Source organism: Idiotropiscis lumnitzeri, chromosome 14, assembly GCF_059441095.1.
Source record: "Idiotropiscis lumnitzeri isolate Australia: NSW breed Sydney's pygmy pipehorse chromosome 14, RoL_Ilum_1.0, whole genome shotgun sequence".
Lineage (NCBI taxonomy): Eukaryota > Metazoa > Chordata > Actinopteri > Syngnathiformes > Syngnathidae > Idiotropiscis > Idiotropiscis lumnitzeri.
Genome location: NC_142404.1, coordinates 12,489,958 through 12,514,179, shown reverse-complemented (window position 1 = coordinate 12,514,179; position 24,222 = coordinate 12,489,958). Strand labels below are relative to the sequence as shown.

Genomic DNA, 24,222 nt, shown 5'->3' with positions numbered 1-24,222 from the left:
AGTAACACTTGAGCAGAACAAATCTGGTGTATTTAGTTTTTGCATCGCAGCCATACCGTCCAAAATGTGACGTTATCTATCTGTATGCTTTCTATAGAATCGGCCCTCATTAAAGTCACGGGAGAGCTGTAGCCTAAAGCAGCAGAATTGGTGTCCACTCCATTTTTATCAAAACGAAAAGAGCAAGAAAAACATTCATGCCCTCTCAGCTCAATTTCCACCGTGTACTTTTTGTTCTCCCACATGGGTGCATGTGTTTATGTGCGTGTGTTCCTGACAGGTGAGCAACCTCGCAAAGGTTACGCGACTCCCACACTCCCATCAGTTAGGTGCCAACTGGCTGCGGAATACTCCACCGGTGACATGCTGTGCAGTGTGTGCGCATGTGTGTGATGTCCAACCTTAAAGGGAATGGAAAATGGACTTTTTATTGTTTGTATACAAATACTCGAGTCTCTGGAGTGCCTGCCCACCCATCAAGTGTAAAAATAAACAACCAAGTCAGTCTTTTTTTTTTTTTTTTTTTTTTTAGTGGGGTGATGTGTCCATGTAAATGTTTCCAAACGAAACACCTCTTTCCAATGTCTGATTATCTGTTTTCTCCCTGAGCTACTGCAATATGTTGTCAGTCAGTCAAGACTCACTGTGTGGGAGAGTCAAGCGCAAAAAGTGGGATTAAAAATGGAAGAACCTGCCCATTTTGGGGTTGTTCGTCCCCAAATTTCCGAAAAAGGAGAATTGTAGCAATAAAAGTGTGGGACGTGGTCTCCCGCGCACCCGAGTCAAACTTATAATTAAGATGTCCTCATCGACTTATTTTCAGCAGTGACACACCGTGTGAGTGTTTGCTCATGAAAAGTAGGGAATTGCGGAGAAAGTTCATTACAGTTATACTGGACTGTGACCTAACAAGTGCTCCTGCGGATACGTAATTTTATGAATTATACTAACTGTGTGAGCAACGTACGCATGCACAATTCACCGCAATGACGTACTTGAAAATATGTATGTGTTTCTAATTGTAAGTCATTCTGCAATCATGTTGAAAATGTTATATTTGGATCTTCATTCCAGTTTTTTTTTCCAGCCTGTGGACGTTCTGGATCCACAATTGAGATTCAATTTGTCTTTTGGTCATACCGATACTGTGTTACTTGTTAAGTGCCTGTTCCAACTTTGTATTTTTTTCAAGCTCTACTCGTACCACAAAAAAAATAACACGGGCAAAATATAACTTACTTATTAGTAGGTGTGTGCGAAAAAAAACTGATTCACTCAACTATCAGGATTTTATATGCTAAGGTTCAATAAATGAATGTCAAAGGCAAAGGTGGAGCTACCACTTTCCTCCAGCAGATGGCAGAGTGGAGAAAATTTGTTGTGCTGAAAAGAAATGTCAGAATGAGTGATTGACTGCATTGATTGAAGTACATGATTCAATTGATGTATTGTTTTAAGGTTTATATTGTTTGGAATTGTTTTAAAATGTTATAAGACAAGACAACAATGCTGCTGCAATAACCATGATATTGAATCGGAAATCGCAATATAATGATATAGTGTATTATGATATAAATCAAATCGGGGGTGAAATTGTCCCTGCCCTACATAATTATTTTTAATTTGTTATTATAATAATGGATGGATGGATGCATATTGTTCAACCCATGAGGGAAATCAAATAGTCACTGCAGTGATATTTACACATAGACGTTCGTATTAATAATAAATAAACCACAAGATTAAGATATTGCATGTTCGCGTTTGGTAATAAATACAAACTAATTATGCGACAGTAATATACAATGGGTGCCAAGAAGAATGTATAATACATTCAATTGCAAAACACCTCATCTACCGAAATATATAGAATTGATGACTATAATAATACCAAAATTGAATGTGTCATAAAAATGTCATGACGACACTTCCTTGTACTTCCTGCCCTTTGAAATCATGGCGTAAGGACCAAATAAAGAGAACATGTTTACAGATTCAGCCATTAGAGTGTGGATGTGCTCAACGAGAACCTGACACTGCAGTCACTCCTCTTGGACTGACAGCCACAGGTGTCCCCACCCTAAGCCCCCACCTTCGCTCTTCATCCTGTACTCCCTTTCCCTCCCCTTCACTTCCCCGTCCCCCGTTTGGCTCGGAGCCGGCATCCGCATTTAAGTGAGCACATGCACGCACACACACGGTAAACACACGGATAGGCACACAGTGCCCGTGGCTTGCATGCATCCATAGATGAGCTGGAGGTTTCCTTCAATCCGTTCTGTGTGGGAGGAACACAGCTTCTAACACGCTGTTGAAATCCCATCATCGCTCTCTCCCGCTCTTGCTCTCCTTGCCCTCGACAAACCAAAAGAAAAAAAAGCAAAAAAAAAAAAAAGCAAAAAAAAAAAAAAAGCAAATATTCCACAGAGCCGGCGGGTTTGTTGCACAGACTTGCCGAAGGGAATGACGAGGAGGGGGAATTTGTTTCACACGTTTTCCTTGAAATTCGTTGGTTATCAAGGGGTGTAAAAAAAGGATTTCACTTGCTTGTAGGGAGGAACTGATGAAAAAAGCCAATTGCGTTTCCAAAGCATTTAAAGCACTGTGAGGCTACAGCAACGAGGACGTGTGGCAGATAACAACATAAAATATACATTTAAATAAATTGCTGGTTTTGTTACAGGTCGTTTTTTTTCTAATGAGAGACCAGGAAATTGGAGAACAAAAAGTTTATTTAAATTGTACATTCTATCGCAACGAGTTGCTTTAACGATTTAGTGTGTTGTTAGCTGTCGACATACTGATAATCGGGCCAAATTTGAATATTTCCTCCCGCCAAAAGCCCAACTGTCAGCTTTTCTGAAAAAAAGATTTTCCTGACTGACTTTCCTGTGTGTGTGGAGGCATCGCGATAAGAGATTTATTTCCTCACGATTTGCCCAGAAAACTGATGGGGCCGAGAATCGTGAATGATAACCTGGTTCAAATGGTCATGTGAGCGCTCAACAACAGAGACTCGTGATTGGGACGTTAGATGAAGATACCTGAAGCTTGGGTTGTTGTTTTTACTGCCCTTGATTTTATTTCAAATAAATATTTATAATTGGATCTGAAGTGCCCCGCGGTTGCCTGGTGACCGGTCCAGGTTCTGCTTCTCTCATCCAAAGTTGGCTGGGATACTCCCTTGCAAATTTATGCTGGGATTGCTCGTAACGATTTTTCACTGTCTCGGACAAAAAATGAGGCTCCCGTCATCTCGGTTCATTTAGTGTAAAGTGGTAATCACACCACTTTTTTGATCTGTCTTTTCCGAGCCTTGGCCTTACAACAATGTTAAACATGTTTCATTTTCATTTTAATTCCAAGTCTTTCAGACACGAGCGATATCGTTGGCATGGAGCAGAATTCATAAGTCATTTTGTAATATTTTTGGACGATAAGAAAAAACATAATTTTGAGAACAGATGGTATTTTTAATTGGCTCTTTTTCTTTTCACTTCCATGTTCACCCATCTGGTTGAATTCTTTTTGTTACAATATTGATAACCTAAAAATCCCATGTTTTTTTGTTTTGTTTTGTTTTTTTTTGGCTTCCAAAAATATCGCAAATTTATTTTTGATAATTCTGCTAGTGGCCAATGATATGTAACTTGTGCATGACTAACATGACCAACTATTTTTGGTCTTGATATTTTTAAGAAAGGGAAATGAAATCAGTCACATCATCGTCAACTGACAACCGATAATTGTCATGATTATATCTTTCAAAGCAAGTTAAAAAAAGGATGTTAAAATAAGCATCGTTGTCGACCACTCACTCTTATTTTTGCTTTGTTGAAAAAGGGACTCAACCTAATTGTTAATACAGATGAGTGTGTCTTTCCCGACTTTAATCTCTCTCTCTCTCTGTAATCTCCTGAACGATGAATCGATGCCTCATTATGGCTTTAACATATATCGATTGGGATCGTCCATCAAAATTACAGCAGTACACAAACACAAGTACACACACATTACAATTATGGATCAAACAGGCCTTTGGGGAATCGGGGAGTGTCCGCGGAGGAGCTCAATGGCGATGCGGAATAAGAAAAGGACACCAAAGGGACTTTTGTTACACGTAGAAAAAAAACAACGGTTGGAAAATGGAAGATGTGGAAAGAGAGAGAAAAGTCGAAATGCGGCGCATTTGTCATGCTTCCTGTTTTTCGGTGAAACGAGGAAGGAAGGACTCAGGGGTGATTCACTTGGGGCCAATGAGCGGGACGAGGTGATGAAGAGAGAGATGGGCAGGGAAGTGTTGGACGAAGAAGGGGCCTGATCAGATGGAAGATGATAGACAGGGTCAGTTTGATGGCGGTGATGAGGCTGGAGGGGGATGAAGGGTCAGATGAATCCAGGGGAGAGAGAGAGAGAGAGAGAGAGAGAGAGAGAGAGAGAAGCTGTCAGGAAGATTTGTGCCTGCCCTCGACAGAACCTGACGCTGCAGTTTTCCCTCAGCAGTGTGCGTGTGTGTGTGTGTGCGTGCGAGGGCGCCCGCACACACGCGCATACTCTTTCCAAAGACTCCAAACAGAGATCCAGCTTTCACAGACGGAGTCGTGCAGTGAGCCAAGAGGAAAATGTGAAGTAGACAACCAGCTGCTGTGTTGAAAGGCAACATAGCCGCTCAAAATATGACGCCGGAGCAGCTCTTTAACCTTAACTGTCTCGGGGGTCACCTCCTGAAGAATTTAATATCACTTTGTTGGCAGAAGAAATCTTATTTATACACGCTCGTACAGATACACAAGCAGCCCCGCCTGCCCCTTTTTCCAGTTGTTTTGCGGAGACCTTTTATACACTTATGCCAGTTATGGGTTGGGGGGGAAAAAAGGGTGATGACAGAAGACATATCGCTAATATGTCCCTGTGATTGTTAAGAGTGCGTAGCGCAGAGCAGGCAGCAATGGCCGTCACTGAAGAGAAGGCTGACAAGTGGAAAAATAGTTTCCATTGTAATAGTAAACTCGAATGGCACTCCACCGCAGCAAAGTCCCAATTAGGGCCCGATCCAAATGGGAACTCTGAGTGGATGAAGTCCTGCTGCATATTCTGGAAGGTCAGGGGTCATTGCGTTTACATGTGTTGATTACGCAGTGCCTCTTACGGCAAATTAATAAAACAGACTTTTACAATACATCCTTGAGAGCATTAGAGTGGAAATACAGGCTGCCAATTAGGGAAAATGAAAACTAACAAAATAATTCAAACTAGAATTAAAAAAATAAAGAAAAAAATGCTGTTGAAAAAAATTTCAATCTAAGTGTGACTACATTTTATGTTTAAAAAAAAAAACCATGATTAGAGCAAAAATGTCATTCCTTTTCATGTTTGGCGATTCATTTAATCTGCGATCCTTCTGGGTTGATTTTAAATGTATCTATTTCAGTCAAAGGAAGGATGAGTCGTCGTCATGGAGTTGCCGTCCTTTTCCTGTTTATCGCCTAGATGCGACGTCATATAAAATCGTACAGAGTACGACCGGGTTTAATACTTTCACAGGAATTCAAGCGACAAATTCTCTTTAGAAGTTGGTGACTTGTGTGCATACGTGTGAGACGACGTCAATAACGAGGCCATGTGGTGCATCTCATGTGATTGGGAAAAAGGGAAGTTGCACTTAGTCATGATGAGCTGCTAATCTCGGCATCCACGCCGGCCTTTTTTTTTTTAATATTTATATACAGATCCAAATTTATCCGTGCCTCTGACTTCCTCCTTAAATGAAATGACCACTGTGTCAGAATCTTAAGGAAAACATTGTTTTCCCTCACTGACCAACCCCGCCATCGATTTGACCAGCACAGCCACTGGCAGCTCTACATAATGTAATGTGTTATAGATCACAGATTGGAATTTTAAATCACAATCAGGACCGTAATAAATCTGATTACTTGGGCTTTGTTATATAATGAAACAACCCTTGACTGATCGGCGCATGATATGTGTGCGCGTGAGTGCGCGTGCGTGCATGCGCGAGATGATAGACGAGTCTTCTCCCTGTTCTTGGCGTCTTTACCCTGTGGACTTAACAGATCAATTTCAGCCTCCCTCTGCACACACATACGCTGGCGTTGGGTGCCGGTGGACTTAAATAGCTCCATCCCATTGAGTCTATTAAGCTTGAGATGTTACTCTCATCATCTTACATCCTCATATGGATTATTAATTATTTTGTCATATGAAATGTAACTCGTCAAACTAAGATGTTTGCACGCAAGGTATGTGGACACTGAAAAATACTGATAATGTGAGTCCAACAGCACAAGATAACTATGTACATTAAACATTTGTTGAACGTAAATAATAATTTTAACAATAATAATAATAATAATGTAATAACAATGTAATAATAATAATAATAATAATGTAATAATAATAATAATAATAATAATAATAATAATAATAATAATAATAATACATCTGATGGCCTTTTTTTTTTATACTTGCCCCACTTGAATTAGACGGAGCCCTGCTGGAAAAGTGGCAAAAGGAGTGACTGACGGGGTGAAACGAAGGGAAAGTACTATATAAATATATATATTTTTCATATTTCCAGCGTGGAAGTAGAGCAAAACAATTCCTTTTCAGTCTTGTGCTTTCAACAAACAGCCAGGTAAAATATTGATGCCGTGATACGACCACGGAAATGTCAGAAGGATTTTAGCAAAATCTGAGAGCGGGAATTCTCTTGATCTATTATTGATGTCAATGGGGATGCTATGTGGTTGAAAAGACCAAGTGTCTGAGTACTGAATTTGTAGCCCCGTGACACGCATAATTCAAATACAAGGAAAGACCAATGGCAGGAAGTGGCTCAGTTGTTGCCAAACCTAGCAGTGCACCCGGTAAAATAAATTTGAACATTTCCCAAATACATTAAACGGAATGCAAATACTGAGCACTATGGGAAATAGTTTTTCACCATTTCAGTTTTGCTATTTTTTTTGGGGGGGGGTGTCATGGCTTAAACGGTGCATATGACAACTTCTACTCGTTTCAGTTGGGAGTAATGGTATTGATTGACAGTTTCCCACAGCATTTGAGAGCAGAGATGGCGGCTTGGTTTTTCAAGCTTTTGAAGCCTCATTTTTTTTATTTAAGCAATTTTTTTTTAATCAGTCAAATTTGCCAGGATTGATAGCAACACTTCTCTGTGGTCTGGCAAAGTTATCAGTCATTTTTATTTTCACTTTACAGGGACTTCAATGAAGGAATACTATGCATTTTTCTTTGTCATTGAAAACTGTTGTCAGGTGTTCTACAAACATTCTTTTGTCAATTTCTAAGACCGTATTTCATTTTTATCTATTTTTTTATTTTCCTGTTTTGCTGTAATCAGCCTATTTTGGAGACTTACCCTGTCCCATGCGAGCAAGTCAGCTCTACCTTAATAAAAGACTACAGTGTGTGTATACGGCACTTGAGGACCAAAAACCAAAACTCGCATAAACTTAACTCAAATAACTGAAGTCATTAAAGTAAGTGAGGTTTTGCTTTGTGCGAGCTGTCTGCAATTTTATCCTTAAACTGTAATTAGTTCTGCAAAGTGCCCAATAATTGTACTGTTGTACAAAAAAAATATTTTCTAAGTGCGACTTTACAATAATTTCCCTTCACAGCTGCTTTGACTGCAGGCGGCTTAATCAATCTCATACTTCTTTAACAGCATGGGTTCATTATTTCCCAGCATGCCTGTTTGCCCTCATGTCTGTATTGTCGCGGCATCCTGGATTTCAATTTTGTGTCACCATCCTAGTATTTCTCCCGAGTTTGACCCAAGCCACAAAAAAAAAAAGAAAAATCAGCGATAGAAGGAAAATTGTCTCCTGACTGGGTTAATCTGTTCAAAGTGTGAAAAAACATCCTGGAACTGCAAATGTGTGGTAATTAGGCAATGATATTAGGAGATGAGGGACTCTGGGAGGTCTCAAAGTGATTATTGTGGGCTAGCTGAAGCCAGGGAAACAGGAGGAGAGTGGGCTGACCAAATACGCTAAGCAGCTCTCACTCAAAGTGCAGATTTTTTTTTTTTTTTTTTTTTGCATAATAACACATCCTCAACTGAAAACAGAGCTTTTCATAAAATTCCATGGCATTGACTAAATGAAAACGACTGCACATGATCGCTTCCTTTGAATGCCGCGAGAAGATCAGCACCCACCTGCAGTCCAGTTTCTCAATCTCAAAGTGCGGGTTGAAGTTGAGCACAATGCGCTGAGAAGGTTCTGGTGCTGTGATGACCCAGCGGCAATTCTGATGGGGGGGATACTCCAGCGGGTATCCGGGGGTGGTGATGTAGCCCGCGTCAGTGGCATCCAGGTAGCCACCACATGCCTCAGAGCCTGGCAGGACAAAAGACAAGAAGAAGGGATTACACATACTGCAAGGCAATAATCAAGTCTTAATGATGAAAACTGACAAAGGCCAAGGCAATAATAAAATTGAGCAGACAAAGTTTATCGACTTTTCAACAAAATTCTTGCGATATGTCTTTAAATATTAAAAAAAAAACACACACAAACAAAAACACTATGGATTTTACTATCCTATGTACTTAGTATATCAGTAAACTTTGAATTGAAGATTCTCCTTAAGGAAAATCAGGCATACACAGAAAATTATAAATCCACCTTTGTACAAGATTTGGGGATAATCCTATGCATATCTTGAAAACAATGACGGTAGCCACAATAAATAAAACAAAAATACCAGGAGAGAGTGAAGTCCTTTATTTGTGTTACAGTCAAACTATTCATTGAATAGCCCCTTAACTTGGAATGCATCCATTTGGCTTTCTCACAAAACTTCAGGTGAACAATAGATTGAACAATCAGAGCCAAACGTCAAAGAATTAAATTATCTTTCAAACATATACTGGTGTGTAATAGGACGAGATTGTTCATGATTACAGGCAACAAATTTCTCCTCTGATATTATCCTTTAAGTTTTGCCTTAATGCTGGTAAAATAAATATATTGTTTAAAATATTTTTGAAAAAATATATTTTATGTTAATAATTAGAAAACAAAATGTAATTTTCTTTTTGAGAAACAACTTATTCTCAATATACTACAGTTTTAATCTTGTGATTTTTTTTTTAATTTATTCTTGTCAGATTAAACTTCATTGTATGGGATATGATCATACTAGTACTATACAGACATTAAGCATTACATTGCAACTAGATTATTTTCTAACAAAAGCATCACAAGAGTATTGTAGTGGATATTCTACAAAAACACACAAAAAAAAAATAATAATAATAATAATAATAACTCCACAAAAATTCCAGACACAATGCACTAAATTTGGCCAAAAGGTTGCTCAAGCAAGATTTTTTTTTTATTTGAATACAATTTAATTTAAAGATAGTTTAAGTATCACTCAGAGCAAAAAGACAAATTCCAAATTTCTACAAGAAAAAAAAAATCGTCCTATTGCATTGAAAGTAACTGTTTGCAAGTCCCGATACCAGGCTGTGTACAAAGCAGATAAGGAGGAAGATAAGGCCAGTGTTTGCAGACACAGGATATGGACAACAAAGAAGTGAGCATTTAAGTGGAGGTGGTGTCAAAGATCGACGCAACATCATGATATACAAAGACCCCATTCACCACCGACCCGACGCCCCCTCGCACGCATGCACGCTCACACACTGAACGGAGAGCATCCAGATGCCACAGTTTGTGTCACCGATCAGATCCTTGGTGTCAGCAGCCATACGTGCGTGTGTCAGCTCGAACACAATGAGGCTCATTCAGCAGTCCGACGCAATTACCCATCATAAGTCACATCTTTGGGTGACAGCCGCTGGCATAACATGCTTGCAGCACACAACTGGACTATTTTGCAACTTGGCCGTCTATTGTGCGTGCAGCAGAATGAGCAGCCCGCTTAATGCACTCGGCAGACACTCTTGGCTCAAAGACTAACAAAGGGACATGTTAAGCATCATGCGTGATATGAGAGTGTTTGTTAAAGGGGACATATTATGAAAAATTGACTTTTAATGGCAATTATGCAAATGAAGTGTTGCTCACCTATTAAGTGTGAAATTAAACAAGCAAGTGTATTTTATTTTTTTTTTTAATATCTATTCCTGAAAAAGCGTTTCTGAGCGAGCCTGATCCACTTTTGAGCAACACTCCCAGGAAGGATATCATGCAGAGGCGTAAGGCATGCTATCATGTCAAAGTTGCAAGGTAAGCAGAGCTGCAACAAGATTTGTTAGCTGCACGTATGGTAGCCAATAAGCAGCAAGTACTTGATCGTGTATGAAGTGCTGTCTCCATGACTGAAAATGCTTTATCTTTATGTGTGCTTTCTACTACCCCCCCCCCCCAAATTCCTCCAAGTAGTAATCCCATATATACCGCGGGCCCACCATTATATGCAGTGGGATGACAACCAGCTCACCAGAACATGACACGAATGCCTCTCAAATACTTTAGTGAAACCGACTAGCAGCCAGTAAGGAGAGTTTGCTCACAACTGTTGTTCAACCAAAAGATAACACAAGACTGATAAGCTTTTAACAAACATGTCGAGCAAAGGCCTTTGTGGTTTGTCGGTTATGTGATGACATCTCATTTTTCATGACTGCGCTGTGTGGGATGACTGCAACTAGTCATCACAAAATCACAAGTTCCTCGACTATAAATAGGCAGGAGCTGGAGAATGTGGAAATGGCATTATCAGTTACATGGTTTTGAAAGAAATCATACGCTCAGGCTAAAAATAGAATGGAAACAGTCATTTGGGGTCTAAATCTGGGTAAAATATATAACTACAGTGAACGCCCGTTTATTGTGGGGATGAGTTCCCGAAACGGTGAAAATGTGCAATATACTGCATGTTTACGTAGCAACAAGATGCATTTCTTACCCCTCCAACATGGTTTAAATACATTAAAACCACACACCCACAAACTGTATAGAAAAAAAAATTGTTTATTGTGTCAATGCCCTTAAGAGGCGGGGCCTGATGCAGCTTCTGTCCGAGTCTGTTCGGTGTGTTTTACTGTTTTTCTGGCATGAAGTAAAAGGCTAAAATGTGCATCAGCCATTGCGGCTCTCGTCTCGCTCGGGCATGACTGTAACCAAAAAGAGGACAATAGCAGGAGACCACTGTATGCATACTCTCGAGTAATAAGAGTGAAAAGAGGTCACAGCTCGGCATGAAGCAGTTTCAGTGATTGATACTGGAAGCGGTGTCTACCTCCAGCTGTCTGTAAACAATCACTGATCACCTCTGTGCGCCCCCCCCCCTCCTACACTGTTCCATCTTTCATGCTCCTCCCTGAAATTTTCAGAGTCAACTCGTCGCGCTCGCCCTCGTCCTATCTGTTTCCAATCTCCCTGGTGACATATGGCAACACAGGAGTAGAGTTACAAGGCCAGTGAAACCCTGCCGGGCTTATCTCATCCCGGCACCATTTGGATTTGTGTTAAACCACCCGGAAACCTCACAGCAGCAGCAGCCAATCACATCCTGTCAAACAGCACTCAGTGCTCAAGGCATTAGGTACCCGCACAATCTAATGAGATCAAAAATTATGCCGTATAAGTATGGTGTTATTACAAGTAAAATTGTAAAGGCACATGTAATTGCTGTCTAAAACGATTTGTCATCAATTGCCATTTTGAGGGCTTCGACATGCCACAAAAATTCTCAAATTTTTGTAAGAATCTGAAATGTTGCGAAACAACGAACATTTTCAGAATCTTAAAAAAAACACTCAAAACCTAATTGTGAGTGAAGTTCGAAAATAAATGTGCTTGTGAACCAGGAGTCAGACCTTTTTTTTTTTTTTTTCTAAAAGGGGTTTGTCCTCATGAGCCTCTGAAAACTTCAAATTAACACGAAAATTTATTGCGCAGGAAAAAGTCTCAAGGACCAGTCCCCAAAATTGAAAAGGAAGTGAGCCGATTTGATTATGGTTTAGCCATTAGAAGCCAAATGCCTGGGATTGTACGTTAAAGGAAATTCACCCAAATGAGCCGCAATCTGAAGCATGTACACATGCAAGACAGATGGCCGACACTAAATTATAAAGCTTCTTTGGCGATGCCACCAAATATGGGCGTGGCACGTGGCACCGTTTGGTGAGCGCCTCAAATATTTACCATGAAAACAGTAGCGTGAGTGACCGTTCACCGCCAGCTTTTGCGTTGGCCCTCGTTAAATGGTACTTGTGTCCCTAATGAAGTGGCCAGTGAACACATATGCATGCAGTTTCCTCAAGCGTGCTGATTAGCGCGCAACTGATTTGCATTCCACAAAAGCGCACGTTGACCTGCCAACGTGCCTGTTCGTGAGAACACAAAAGATGCTGAGTGAAGAGTTCACGTCAAGAATTATAAAGCAGGTAAAAGTGACTCAATGACTGAAAATGTGCCAAGACTGTCAAAGAGTGAGCCAGACACGGAGAACAGAGGAAAAAAAAGATTTAAAAAAAAAAAATGAAAATGAGGACAGATTTTAAAACAGGTTTTGAACTTTTGATGATTATGTTAGATTCATATTAAAAAATGTACGGTATGACACAATGGACAACCAAGCCTCTTTCAGTTTTTTTAAGTCAATGAACAAATTTAAGAGGCAAATGAATACAACAAAAATAAATACGAATACATTTATTTTTTCTTATTTTTCTATGAATCACGTTAATGTGAACATTTTTTAAAAATCCAAAACTGGACAAATATATTTTTCACAGGACAGCGAAAAATACAACATGTATTTTGATCAAATAACAGAGCTCATAGTTTTCATATTTTAGCCCTGGCTTAAAACTAACTTTACGTTCAAGAATAAATGCAATTGTAATGGTAGTCACGTTACATATATTTTTTTTTTAGATATACATACATTGTGCCCAATAAAATTTTTAAAAATCCTCTTGCGGGAACAAGTGAGAGTTGAGTATGTGTCTGAAAGTGTGCAGAGGGGAACTGAAACCACAATTTCAAATTCTCAAACCTCCACTCAACCACTGTCAAATATAAACATTGTTTTTCATTTACCGATATTCCATCCACCGTTCAGTTTATGCGCTTGCATTACTGTGCTCAGGCTCCAACCTCAAATATCCTTATAAAGGCATTGGAGGGACAGTGACTTCTGCTAATTAGGACCAGCTGGCCTACGCCTGCAATTTACAAGAAAATAGATGTTCCGTGAATGCCACTCGGACTTAGCCGAAGTTCTCAAACAGCAGACTTACGAGAAAAGTAAGAACCCAGCGGTGGACCACAGTCATTTAAATCCTAAAATGTTATATGAATCAAATAGTCCAAACAAAATGGGACTGAAGCACGCTTTGTGAATGAGGTTCGAGGCATTAAATGCATAAACAAAAAGCCAGCTGCTCATCCAATTTCTGTAGCGCTTGTCCTACGGTTGTGGGTGAGCTGGATCCATCCCAGCTGACCTTTGGGGTACGCCCTTGATTGGTCGACAGCCAATCACAAAACAAGACACCAAGCTACCTCATTTATTGGCCCCACAAAACGAAAGTGTTTGCGATCCGAGACAATGTGACCCATTGAAATGAATGTGGTGAAAAACAATCCATTCCAGCTCCAGAAAAAAAGTTCTGTTTACATTGTTTTTATCAAAGTGTACTTAAATAGAAATACAGTAACAATATATTTGATATATAGATTTGTTCGCCATCCGGTCGTTTGTAAAGTTTTCACTGTATTTTCTCACACACACAACGCAAGAGGCTACTTCTTGTAACAAAACCACAACACTGCGTGCGATCCTCCGGGAGAAGCTGCACTGAGACCACATCATTTTCAATAAATGCGCAAACAAAACCGCGAAACATAGGCCGTCACATTCTGGTTTGGACATCACTGACCTCCAACCAACCAACCGCACGCACGCACTCAAACATATACACTTACACAGCATAAGTAGCTGTAAATGGTGCTAAGCAGTCTAGCAGGGATAGAAGACAGGTCGCTGCATTATTTATGTCGCTCTGACACATTTTGCATTTCTGCCTGATAAAACCTATTCAGCAGCTTTTGCACATACTCCACACACCTAAGAACGCATGTATAGCAGAATATGTACCGCCCAGAAATATGTACAAAAACACACACGCTGAACTGGATCCCTTCTTGATGCTCAATGCTAATTTTCCAACTGTGTTCATAAGCTTTATAGCAGATTAATTTTTCCTTTTAGAGATCATTTTCCACCCTGTTCATCAGTTTGCTCCTTTGTAAGCGCTTTACAAATGTTTGGTGGTCCGACGAAAATTTCCATTGGCCAGAGTTGCGAGTGTGCACGTGCGTGTGCGCGTTTACAGATTATTCATTTTAACAATAATAGACACAGTACATCAAAACTAGGAAATATCTTTTTGTTTTAAATCAAATTTGATGAACTGCCATTCATACACAATGGTAGTTTGATTGCATCATATAGATTTTTTTTTAATTTTTTTTTTTTGCATCTTCCGTGGATTGGTACACCTTTACAACAGACTCCATCCTGCTCCTGGCATTGTTACCGTAAAAAAAAAAAAACAAAACGTTTTGACGATGGGAATATGAGAAGTCGAGCAAATAACAGGCTGTAATGTGTACATTGGATGAAACTCAGTTAGCTTTTAGTCATCCAAACCTGAGACACCTCAGGAATGAGAAGAAGAGAGAAGAAAGGCAGAACACAGAGGACGAAAGTGTGAGCAATGCCAGAGCATCTGTCTCTCATCATGTGAAAGGAGAAAGTCAGCAGCTCTGAAAAGCTCACTGGACAGAAAAGGCAAGTTGAACATCAACACACAAACAGGTAGTGTATACAAGATGTACCGAGCAGATGGGTTACTGGAAACTAACTGGTTTGAGTTAAAGCGTGAAAAGGAAACGCTCTCAATTCATGAATCAGGAATCTGGCTCACACATTTTGTGAGAACAGTTTGGTGAAGGCCTTTCAGTTTCTGCTTGACTGTGCCACAGTGCACAAACTAAGGTCAATGTGTTTGACAAGTCCATCCATACTTGCATCCATTATCCAAGCCACTTATCACTCACCGAAATAAAAATGAGAAGAGTTGGCATCTGGCACTGTTTCTTCTTTACAACGCTGCCTCTCACTGTTAACAACAGAGCTTAGCTTCTTAAACTCCTTTTTTTTTTGTATTTTCCAGCAGCCTATAACACTATGCTGCCTCTCACAGGCCAGTCTTGGTACTGCGAGAGATGGGAGGCAACTTGTGACTGTCAGAAATGGTTACGTGTGCTTCACACATTATATGAGCCCATTTTCCCTCATCATGTATGGAGTCACTCAAATTTTAAAAAAAAAATCATTTAACGTTAAAAACGTGCAACCTGCTTAAGTACTTTCCCACTGACAAACGAAAGAATAGCTTTCCACTGTTTTGTCTCATTTCCAGGCCGGGGGAATGAAGACATGGAGAAACAGATTACAGTGCAAGCGAGTATAAGAAAAGAATGAGAAGCTGAAGAAACACTAAAGAGATTTCCCCACCATAGCAAAGCGGGCAGAAAAAAGAAGGTTAGTGAGGTTTCCTAATCGGAGCGAGGGAAAGCGCTGAGGTGTGGAGAAAGAGACACAAAGTGCTATTAAAGGAGAGGTGGAGGGCCGTGAACGAAGGAAAACAACAGGATGATTCAGTGTGACGGGAGCGAGAGAAAGGAAAACAACCTGTGGCCTCGCACGGCACTGATCTAGAGGGACTGCAGAGGACACCGAGTGCTCACATGAACGCACGCGTGCTAATACCCACACAAATGCTTTTTTTTTTTTTTGTCTGTTACAAAAAGAAGTGTGTTTACAAATACACAAAGACACACACACAGAGCTCCAGCCATTACCAATGGCTGGCGAAGACACTAGAATAGCAACAGTGTGCTAATGACATGATAACCGTAATTAGAACATCCTAGTGGACACGCTAATTGTCCTCACTGTTTAACAAATGAAAGCGAGGGAGGGCGGCAGATGAGAGAAAATGTACCGAAGGTTAAATGGTTCAATGCTTGTTTGCTCGCAGCAACCACAACAGGTTGTTGGCGGCTGAGGACCAACGCACACACACACACGCAAACACACAGGCCACAACTATTAGGTAGAACTGCACAATTTAATGAGATCAACTACCAGATGTGCATTAGGGGAGGGGGGGGGATAAATGTTGGCTTGTAGCAATCATGTCACGGTGGCTCGTCAATTGTAAAGCAGGGCACATACATGACCAGTTTTAACATACTAACCGATTTTCAAATTATGAGAGCAGAAAAAAAAAAAGGTGCTTTACAGAATGTGGTCTACTCCAGATAAGAAACACAGCACAGCACACATATGTCCTTCAGCAACTTTTGAATTTCACTACTGCAGTACCAAAACTGACCAATGAGGCAGCATGGAGCCAAGGGGGCATCCAGACTGCTGGAAAGTACAACCAAGAAAAAGTAACCATGAATCTAGGCTAATGGTTTATGTGACTTCACTGGTAATATTTTTGTTGTAAAGTTGTAACATTTTTTGTGGTGAAGGATATAAGTTGTTATACGGACACTAAACACAACCAGTCTCTCCTTTGTTTGTGTCAGGCAACAGCGAGAGCTAAGTATTGTTTCGTAATCACAGAGTCGATAGTTGGCTAGACTCAACGTTAACCGCAAGCATAAAAATTTGCGATCGTAAACAGGTTTAACATTTTTGGTTTTACGGGCAGAACAAAGTCACTCTTTATACATTCCTCACCGCAGCATAATCGGTTGAGACAATGGCTAACGGTTAGCTTATCTGGTAATTCCAAAGTGTTTGCCAATTCTTCTTTTTCTCATTTTTATTGTCATGACTACTTCGGAGGAACATTGTACAAACACTCAACACCAGTTACCCGTCGGTTTGTGTCTTCCAACAGAGCTAGCTGTTAGCCTGCTGCTAGGAGAACTTTATATCGACCGCACGCACACAACCGTGTGCCTCACACAAAGGGATTTGTGATTGTAAATATTGCACAGGTTTAGCATTTCTGTTTTCCTGAACCCACGCTTTGGATGTGTTGATTGTTCCAATTTCTGTATGTGTGCTTTGGAGGTATCAGAGGAATGAAAGTGATCTGTTTACAGCACACGTGGCTCCACTCAGCTATCACTTCACTCTCTTGCTCCTTCGCTCTTATTTCACCGATGCCCTCCTCACTTGCTCTCGCCGATGCTGTTCTCTAGTTTCTTTTTTAACGCGGCCCGCTTTTACTCGCGCCCTCTGTTGCGTTCTCACTTTCCCTCGACTTTACCCTCGTTTTTTTTTTTCACTGCTTCACGATTTTGGCATGTTTGACAGTTTTTTTTGGCACAATCTATATTGCACTTTCATGTGATGTGCTTGAAATAATTAAATTGTTTATCGTAGCTGACAGTATGTGCTTAATAAGTGAGACACAAAAGCACTCACACAATGAGGGGGGAGAAAAAATATTTGGCTGAGCTCATTGTGTCACTAATTGGTCTTCTCATGTCAGTATTTCTCCAAATACTGAGTTTTTTTTTTTTGTGATCTTGCTACTGTGTCAGCGGAGTGTCCTCCTTGACTAATATGCACCACTTCACTCTCTGTTTAAGTAGATTCATCCAAAACAACAACATTAAAACATACATTTTAATTATATTTAGAGAATTTCCAGATAAAGATTGACTGTGTCAGTAAGTCGATTCCGTCTTGTGGCCTCAACAACACGTTGCCCCTCTTTGTGAGAAATAACGACACTCCTGGTTTGTGTTATTGATGGCCAATTGTTGCACATACAGCATTTTTGACCCAGACCAGTGTAACATTTAATTAATACAAGCAGGTCTCGCGGGGAAACAGTGGCCGGATGTGTTCAACGTGGGGGGAAAGCTGAGGGAAAAGGAATCTGAGCTAAAGTGTTTTTTTTTTTTTTTTTTTTTTAATGGGCGCTATAAATACATTTGGACTGATTCACAGTAAGAGATGTTTAGTAGTAGCTGAACAAAATAACCATATTATTTGAAACATTTCCCAGGTACAACCACAGTAATAAAGATTTTGTCAAGTGTACGCACACTTTTCTGACTTCCAAATTGGATATAACGTGAATAAAATGTTTCCCGCCAACCTAACGTTGTGACATCTGCGCATAATGAGTTTCTCAGCCATTAATCGGCGTGTGCAAAACAATGACATCACCGCCGGATACAAACAGACACGTTCCACAGGAGTAATTAGCGAGATGAATCAACTCAACTTGCCTGAGTCATGTTTATGCTTTGATTAAATACTTTCAAGACTTTCCTTCCATGCGCTGCAACACGACCAAGCCAGAAGAAGCTGGAATCAGAAGCTGTTGTTCCACCCGCATACCTGTAGGCACTTCATCCCTCAGAGAGCTCCCGACATTCACTCCGCATCACCTCCAGCGTGTTTCATCATCAAGCATATTTCGGCAGAGATGCTATAGAGGCAGACAGTCGGTCTTGAGTGGCCAATTACGGCCGTTTATCTCGCTTGCAGGCACAGCCGTGATCAAACGGAATGAAGAAACAGGATCAAACAGCAAAGCTAAGAAATCTTTCTTCCGTTTCGTTCACTTCTCTTGGCAGCCGGCGTCGGCCTCTTTCTGTCTCGGTTACTTCCTCACGCTGCACTTCCATCCTTCCCCTCTCAATATAGATATGCACATACACACATCTATCGAAACAATACCTTCTTCTTCTACTCATCTCATCTCAAGAGACAGCCGTGCTGAGGCATTTGTAAAAGTTTACCGCTGAGGAGGCGGCAACCTGCATGTGAGTTTGTCCCAGTAGATGAGCCAGTAAAGAACTGCACTGGAGACTGGGGGGAGATTCCAAGAAAAAAAGAAAAGGCTGTTGTAGTCATACTCAGAAACACAGGCTTACTCTGGAACCTTTAAAGTCAAACAGCCCTGGGGGTCGCTCATTCAGATGTGACCCAGAGGATGAGTGCAGAAGAAAAGTGGAAGCGGCAGCCAGAAATGAGAAAGTTTATGCCAAGATATCCGCGAGGTTTGGGGAGCCCATGATGCATGCGCTCAGCGGAACCAATAAACGGGACCAAAATAATAATAAAAAAAAAAAACTCTTCAGAAGCTGCCTCACACATCCAGCTGCACTCCAACAAACCGCTGCCACTGCAACGATTACAACAGGCCGATTGTCTCAAGCGAAACACTGAACGTGTCAACCTATGCAACAATGGTTCGTCTTGTTACTTTTATCCCAAAGTTAATCTTCTTGGACTCTTATCTAAATTGGGGCACACATGACCTGAATTTCTCCCCCTTCTGGTGTCTAAAAGGTTATCCTTTTCTGAGGGTGTGTATGTCATTTTTCCTCCTCAATCTGCTTGAGAAAACAGTCAGAGCTAACAATCGTAAATGTTAAGCCTGTTCAATCATTTATAGTCGCAAATCCTTGTGTGTGTGGTTGACACCGAGGTTGACCGATCCACCAACTGACCGCAAATGAAATGATAGCCAATTTGGTAGTGACCCTGCTGTACGGAGTGTTAGTGTAACGTGTCTCAAAATTTATTAACAGTTTGCCACCAAGATGTAGTAACCAGAAAGGCCGACCGTTTATATTTAGCAAAAGCGTGGATGCCTTGAGGCTCCATGCTGCCCCCCACAGGTCAGCCTTGGTACAACAACAGACATCTGATTTAAGGGATGAGACTAATTATGCTTATATGTGTGGTGTGGTAGGTTAGTTATAAAAGCATGAAGCAAACACATGCCAATTGTTGCGGCGCCTCGAAAGAAAATCAGATAAGATGTTAAAAATGACTAAATGTAACTCACAGAAAATTTAGCTCACCGCTCAGTCTTGTGGATCTAAACCAGCATTCGCTATTTGGCTTAATGCAGCATACAAAAACGATCACGTTCATGTCGACGTGTAATTTTGCATCTGACAAATCAAATGAAACCGTTATGAACATTCGTTTATCGGCCCACGCTACAACAGTTTTGCGCTCGCGCTAAACATCGAGGTAAATAAACAGAACAGTATTAACAAGTGGAATGTATGTTTTAACCTCACTCTGTGCTACTGTATTTATTGTGCTGTGTTTCTATATCACATTTAAGAGGAAAGCCGCAGAGAGACAGCCACGTCGTGCGCTGTGGGTTATGGAGGAATTAACCACTGCATTTGCACAGCAAAGCTTGCAGCTGCACAGCCATTACAAGGGCTCCTACTGGAGGGTTAGGAGAAGAAGAGCTAGTTCAGAGGGAATTTTCGACTGGCTACTGTATCGAAGCCAGACAGGTCCTGTGGGGATTTTTTTTTGTCCCTGGTGTAAAAGCGCCTGTGGGATCTTGAAGGTTTCCAGACCTGTGTAAATACAAATCAAACATGCAGACTCTCTGCACGTTATAGCAACGATTGACAGGTCTAATAAATTCATATCGACTGGATTGCAAGCCCCAGTCTTTCAATGAAGGCGACAGTGTTGCCTCACTGTGCTTTTCCCAACTTTTATTGAGGCACTCTTTTTACATTAAAAAAAATCTCATGGGACACCATCAAAATAAAAAGTTGATATGCACATATGTACCCTATAAGGACTATATTGGATATGAGTATAGCTCACTGGCATAGATGGCCGAACAATGCAATACAGGATACCTTTAATTTCGGACCAATTCAGTTAAATTGGATACTTGATCTCACATACTTGGAAATCACTGCGTAAGAGGAGCTATTGAGGCAAATTCCAAGCAACAGAGCCAATAAAAGAACATTAAGCAATCAAATAATCTCTACAGTATGCTTTTAACTTTTTTTTTTTTTTATCAATTTGAGGAATGTTGATCATGAAAGTATTTGTTACTTTTTGAAATCAATATTACAACTATTAGACTCAATGTGTTAGGAGAAAAAGAAAGAAAGAAAGAAAGAAAGAAACCAAAGATCTCCCGTGCGTAAAAGCGTTTGGATGACAATTGCGCACGACATTTCTTGTCTTTCGCATTCCCAACCCACACTCGACTTCTTAACGACTGGCCCCATTATCGGCGCATTAATGCTCCGATAATGTGGACACTCGTTTCCAGCGCTCCCTGGGAGGGGGGCACAAAGTAGACCCGCTCTGAAGCGAGGCGAAAGCGGACAGCGCGGCTTGAAGAGGCGGCGATCGCGTCGTCCCGCGCAGCAGCAAGTCAAATAAACACTCAAACAAATCGCCAACGCCACATAATTAAATTTTATCGTGGAAACTAAGCGACACTGATAGTAGTCTCTGAAAGAACAACGCGAGGTTTTTCTTTTGCTTTGTTGTTTTTTTAACAGCCCTCCAGAGGGCAGATGGTGATGAATGGTCACCGTGGACGTTCAAGACTTCAACAATCAATTCAGACATCCTATCAGCAAACACACGTGACAGTTCGAAAACTGATTAGACGGAGAGGGACCTACAATAGGATGGAGATAAGAACATTACACCGAGATTTATGAAAACAATTGGAATTCTATTTGCCCCCAGAAATGGCTCGAGAATGTTTTTCGCTTAAAGTATATGGTCTTAAAGTTCCTCTTTTTTGTTGACATTATAACCGCTTCTAAAAAAAACTAAAAAAAACCCAAACTAAAACAAACAAAAAAAAACCCCGATGTAATCAGTCTAACTCCTCTTGTGTTGCTTGTCTTATTAGTTATTAATTAACAAAGAAGGACTCGTTTGCGTGATCACATCACTTCTACAACTTCCCAGCACACACCCAACTTTAGTGAGTAGTGGGAAACTACGTGCAACCGAGAGAATGACTAATAGACTAGAAAATAATCCAAATTCCACGCATGTAAATACAATATATAGGGGGGGGGTGTTACAATTTCAAGATAAAATTAATCGCTCAATTGCCATCAGTTGTCGCTGCATGTATACCATTAATAGTCCCCCTAAAACAAGACCATATTGGATTTACTGGATGACAGTTACCTGCTTCTTCCGCTGTGACGGCCAGAGTCGGTAAAAGTGTGAGCCCACACACACAAAACCATGTGGCTAAATCCATCTTTTGGACTCAAACCGTTGAACTAAATCGAACGGTTATCGTCCCCAAGATCTCCTCCGGTCTTCTAGTCCACAGACCGGGTTGTACTGTCCAAAGAATCCGCGCACAAATGCCCGTTTGCGCTTCAAGTTGTGTCAGTGCCGGGCCGTGCGTCTTCTCTCGCGGGAGTTGATCTGCTCAAAGTGTCCAAAATCCATTTTTTGGGGGGAGCATAATAATAATGGGCTTTGGGATCTCGTCATCAACGTGAGGCAAATGCGAAGTCACTACTGAAGTGGGAAGTATCCGCGTCCACTCTCCAGTGGAAACATGCGTCCAAGTTTGTCAAAACGTGCTCAAGTAAGAATAAAAAAAAACTCCCCTTGGTCAAAACATCGCTGCCTCCGCTGCTTTATTTCAAACGCACACCCACGTGCTTCAAATAAACATACTCATGTGTGTTTATATTCCCAAAATGGTAACGACACAGTCCAAGTGACAGTCCGTCGTTGGGTTAAAAAAAGCTGTTGGGAAGAAGCGCGCTCTCCAGTCTCGCTTGTCAACGCGTGCGTAAAAGCAGATGGGGAGAAAACCAACGCGGTGGAGGCGCTTTGCCGTCCTCCTCCGAACTGACAGCGAACACGCTCTTCCCCGGCACTGCCTCCTCCTCTTCTCTCTCTCCCTCCCTCCGTGTTCTCCGTCGCTCTCTCTCGCTCTCTGTCTTTCGTTGGGGAAGCGCACTCCTGCTCCTCGGAGCTCCGCCGGTTTAGTGACGTTCAGACGAAAGTCTCCCTCAACCCGAGTGTGGGGTGCGTGCATGCCGTGTGCGCACGCGTGTATCGGATTACAGTGTGGGCACCTCAGCCAGCCTCCACGCAGCCCCTCACCTCATAGACCCCCCCACCCTCTCTGATTAAAGAGCAGTTTAATCCCCCCACCACCAAACCCCCTCTCCTCACCTTCTCCATGTAATGCCTTTCATCTTTTCTTCATTCCCCTTCGCTTTCAGGTAATCTGTGGGAAGTAATGAAGTATGAGTACTTAGTTACTATACTTACAGAGGGTTCAAGTATTTTTATTTTACTTCGTATATTTGTAAACAATTCCAGTGATAGCTTCACTTCGCTGTTCTGACATCACACATAATAATGGCTCCGCCTCTTATCTCTTTGTATGGTCTTATTTTTTACTTTTGATCAATTTAAATATTGATGTTAATGCAGGATGCACATTGCTCCCTTGTTTTGGTTGTGTTACTCGTGCACCAAAAAATTACATCCTTTGGATGTATTTGATTGGAACATGTAGGTGGTATTTTCCTCAAAAATAAACAATGTGTTGTTTTAACATATTTTAATCACGTGCAACGAAAATCAATTACTTTTTTACGGGGAGGCGTAAAAAGTTTCAATTTTTTTTTCTTCTAATTTTAAGAACTTGTAAAATAAGTAAATACTTTCTTCTTCTTTTGTCAAAATAGACTTGTTACTTTTTTCACCTTCTGAAAAAAGGTCAAGTCATTGTGACTAAGATCTTGCGGGACTAGAAGGAGAAGGAAACTTTCATCAGGAAGCTGTACCGATGATGGCGCAACAGATTTGAAGAAGCAAGATAACAGAAAATGGGCAATTTACTATATTTTCGTTCGTCCGTGAACTGGGCACCCTTTCATCCTTACACTTTTACCCTAATTCATAAAAATAATCGCCCTCCGTCGTAGTCCTTTTAAAGCGCTTCTGTCCTTGCATTTATATTTATATATATATATATATATATATATATAGAGAGAGAGAGAGAGAGAGATAGACAGAGAGAGAGAGAGAGAGAGAGAGAGAGCCAAGGCCATCTTGCATTTTGCATTTTGATGTTGTGGTCAGATTTAGTCTAGAAATTATTTAAAAAAAAAAAAAAGACTTTAAAATTGACCTAGTTTTTCAAGTTTTAAGCATTTGGTCATGAATTTTTCTTTAAAGGGACGACGGGCCCGACCCTCAACACTCCCAAACTCTCTTAGAGTGAATTTTCCAAATACAGGAGAGCAGGAGAAATGAAAAGCTTAAAGTAATTCTTACCTTCCCAGGGCACAACTCCTCAATCCAATTTGTTCCTCGTCAGTGCTGCTGGATATTAACATCATGAGACATTTATTT

The 24,222-nt window shown here is 40.8% G+C and overlaps 1 protein-coding gene across 1 annotated transcript in view; it reads right to left on the bottom strand.

Moving 5' to 3' along the window:
• Nucleotides 1-22,823, bottom strand: part of LOC148323526 (neuropilin-2-like) — a 78,831-nt gene extending 56,008 nt beyond the window's left edge. The window contains exons 1-2 of the mRNA XM_088314906.1: nt 22,018-22,823; nt 8,207-8,387 (exon numbers count right to left, since the gene is read on the bottom strand). Coding sequence (XP_088171032.1) covers nt 8,207-8,387; nt 22,018-22,093 — 257 coding nt within the window. The 5' untranslated portion in view covers nt 22,094-22,823. The remainder of the gene's footprint in view (nt 1-8,206; nt 8,388-22,017) is intronic.
• Nucleotides 22,824-24,222: the final 1,399 nt, after the last annotated feature.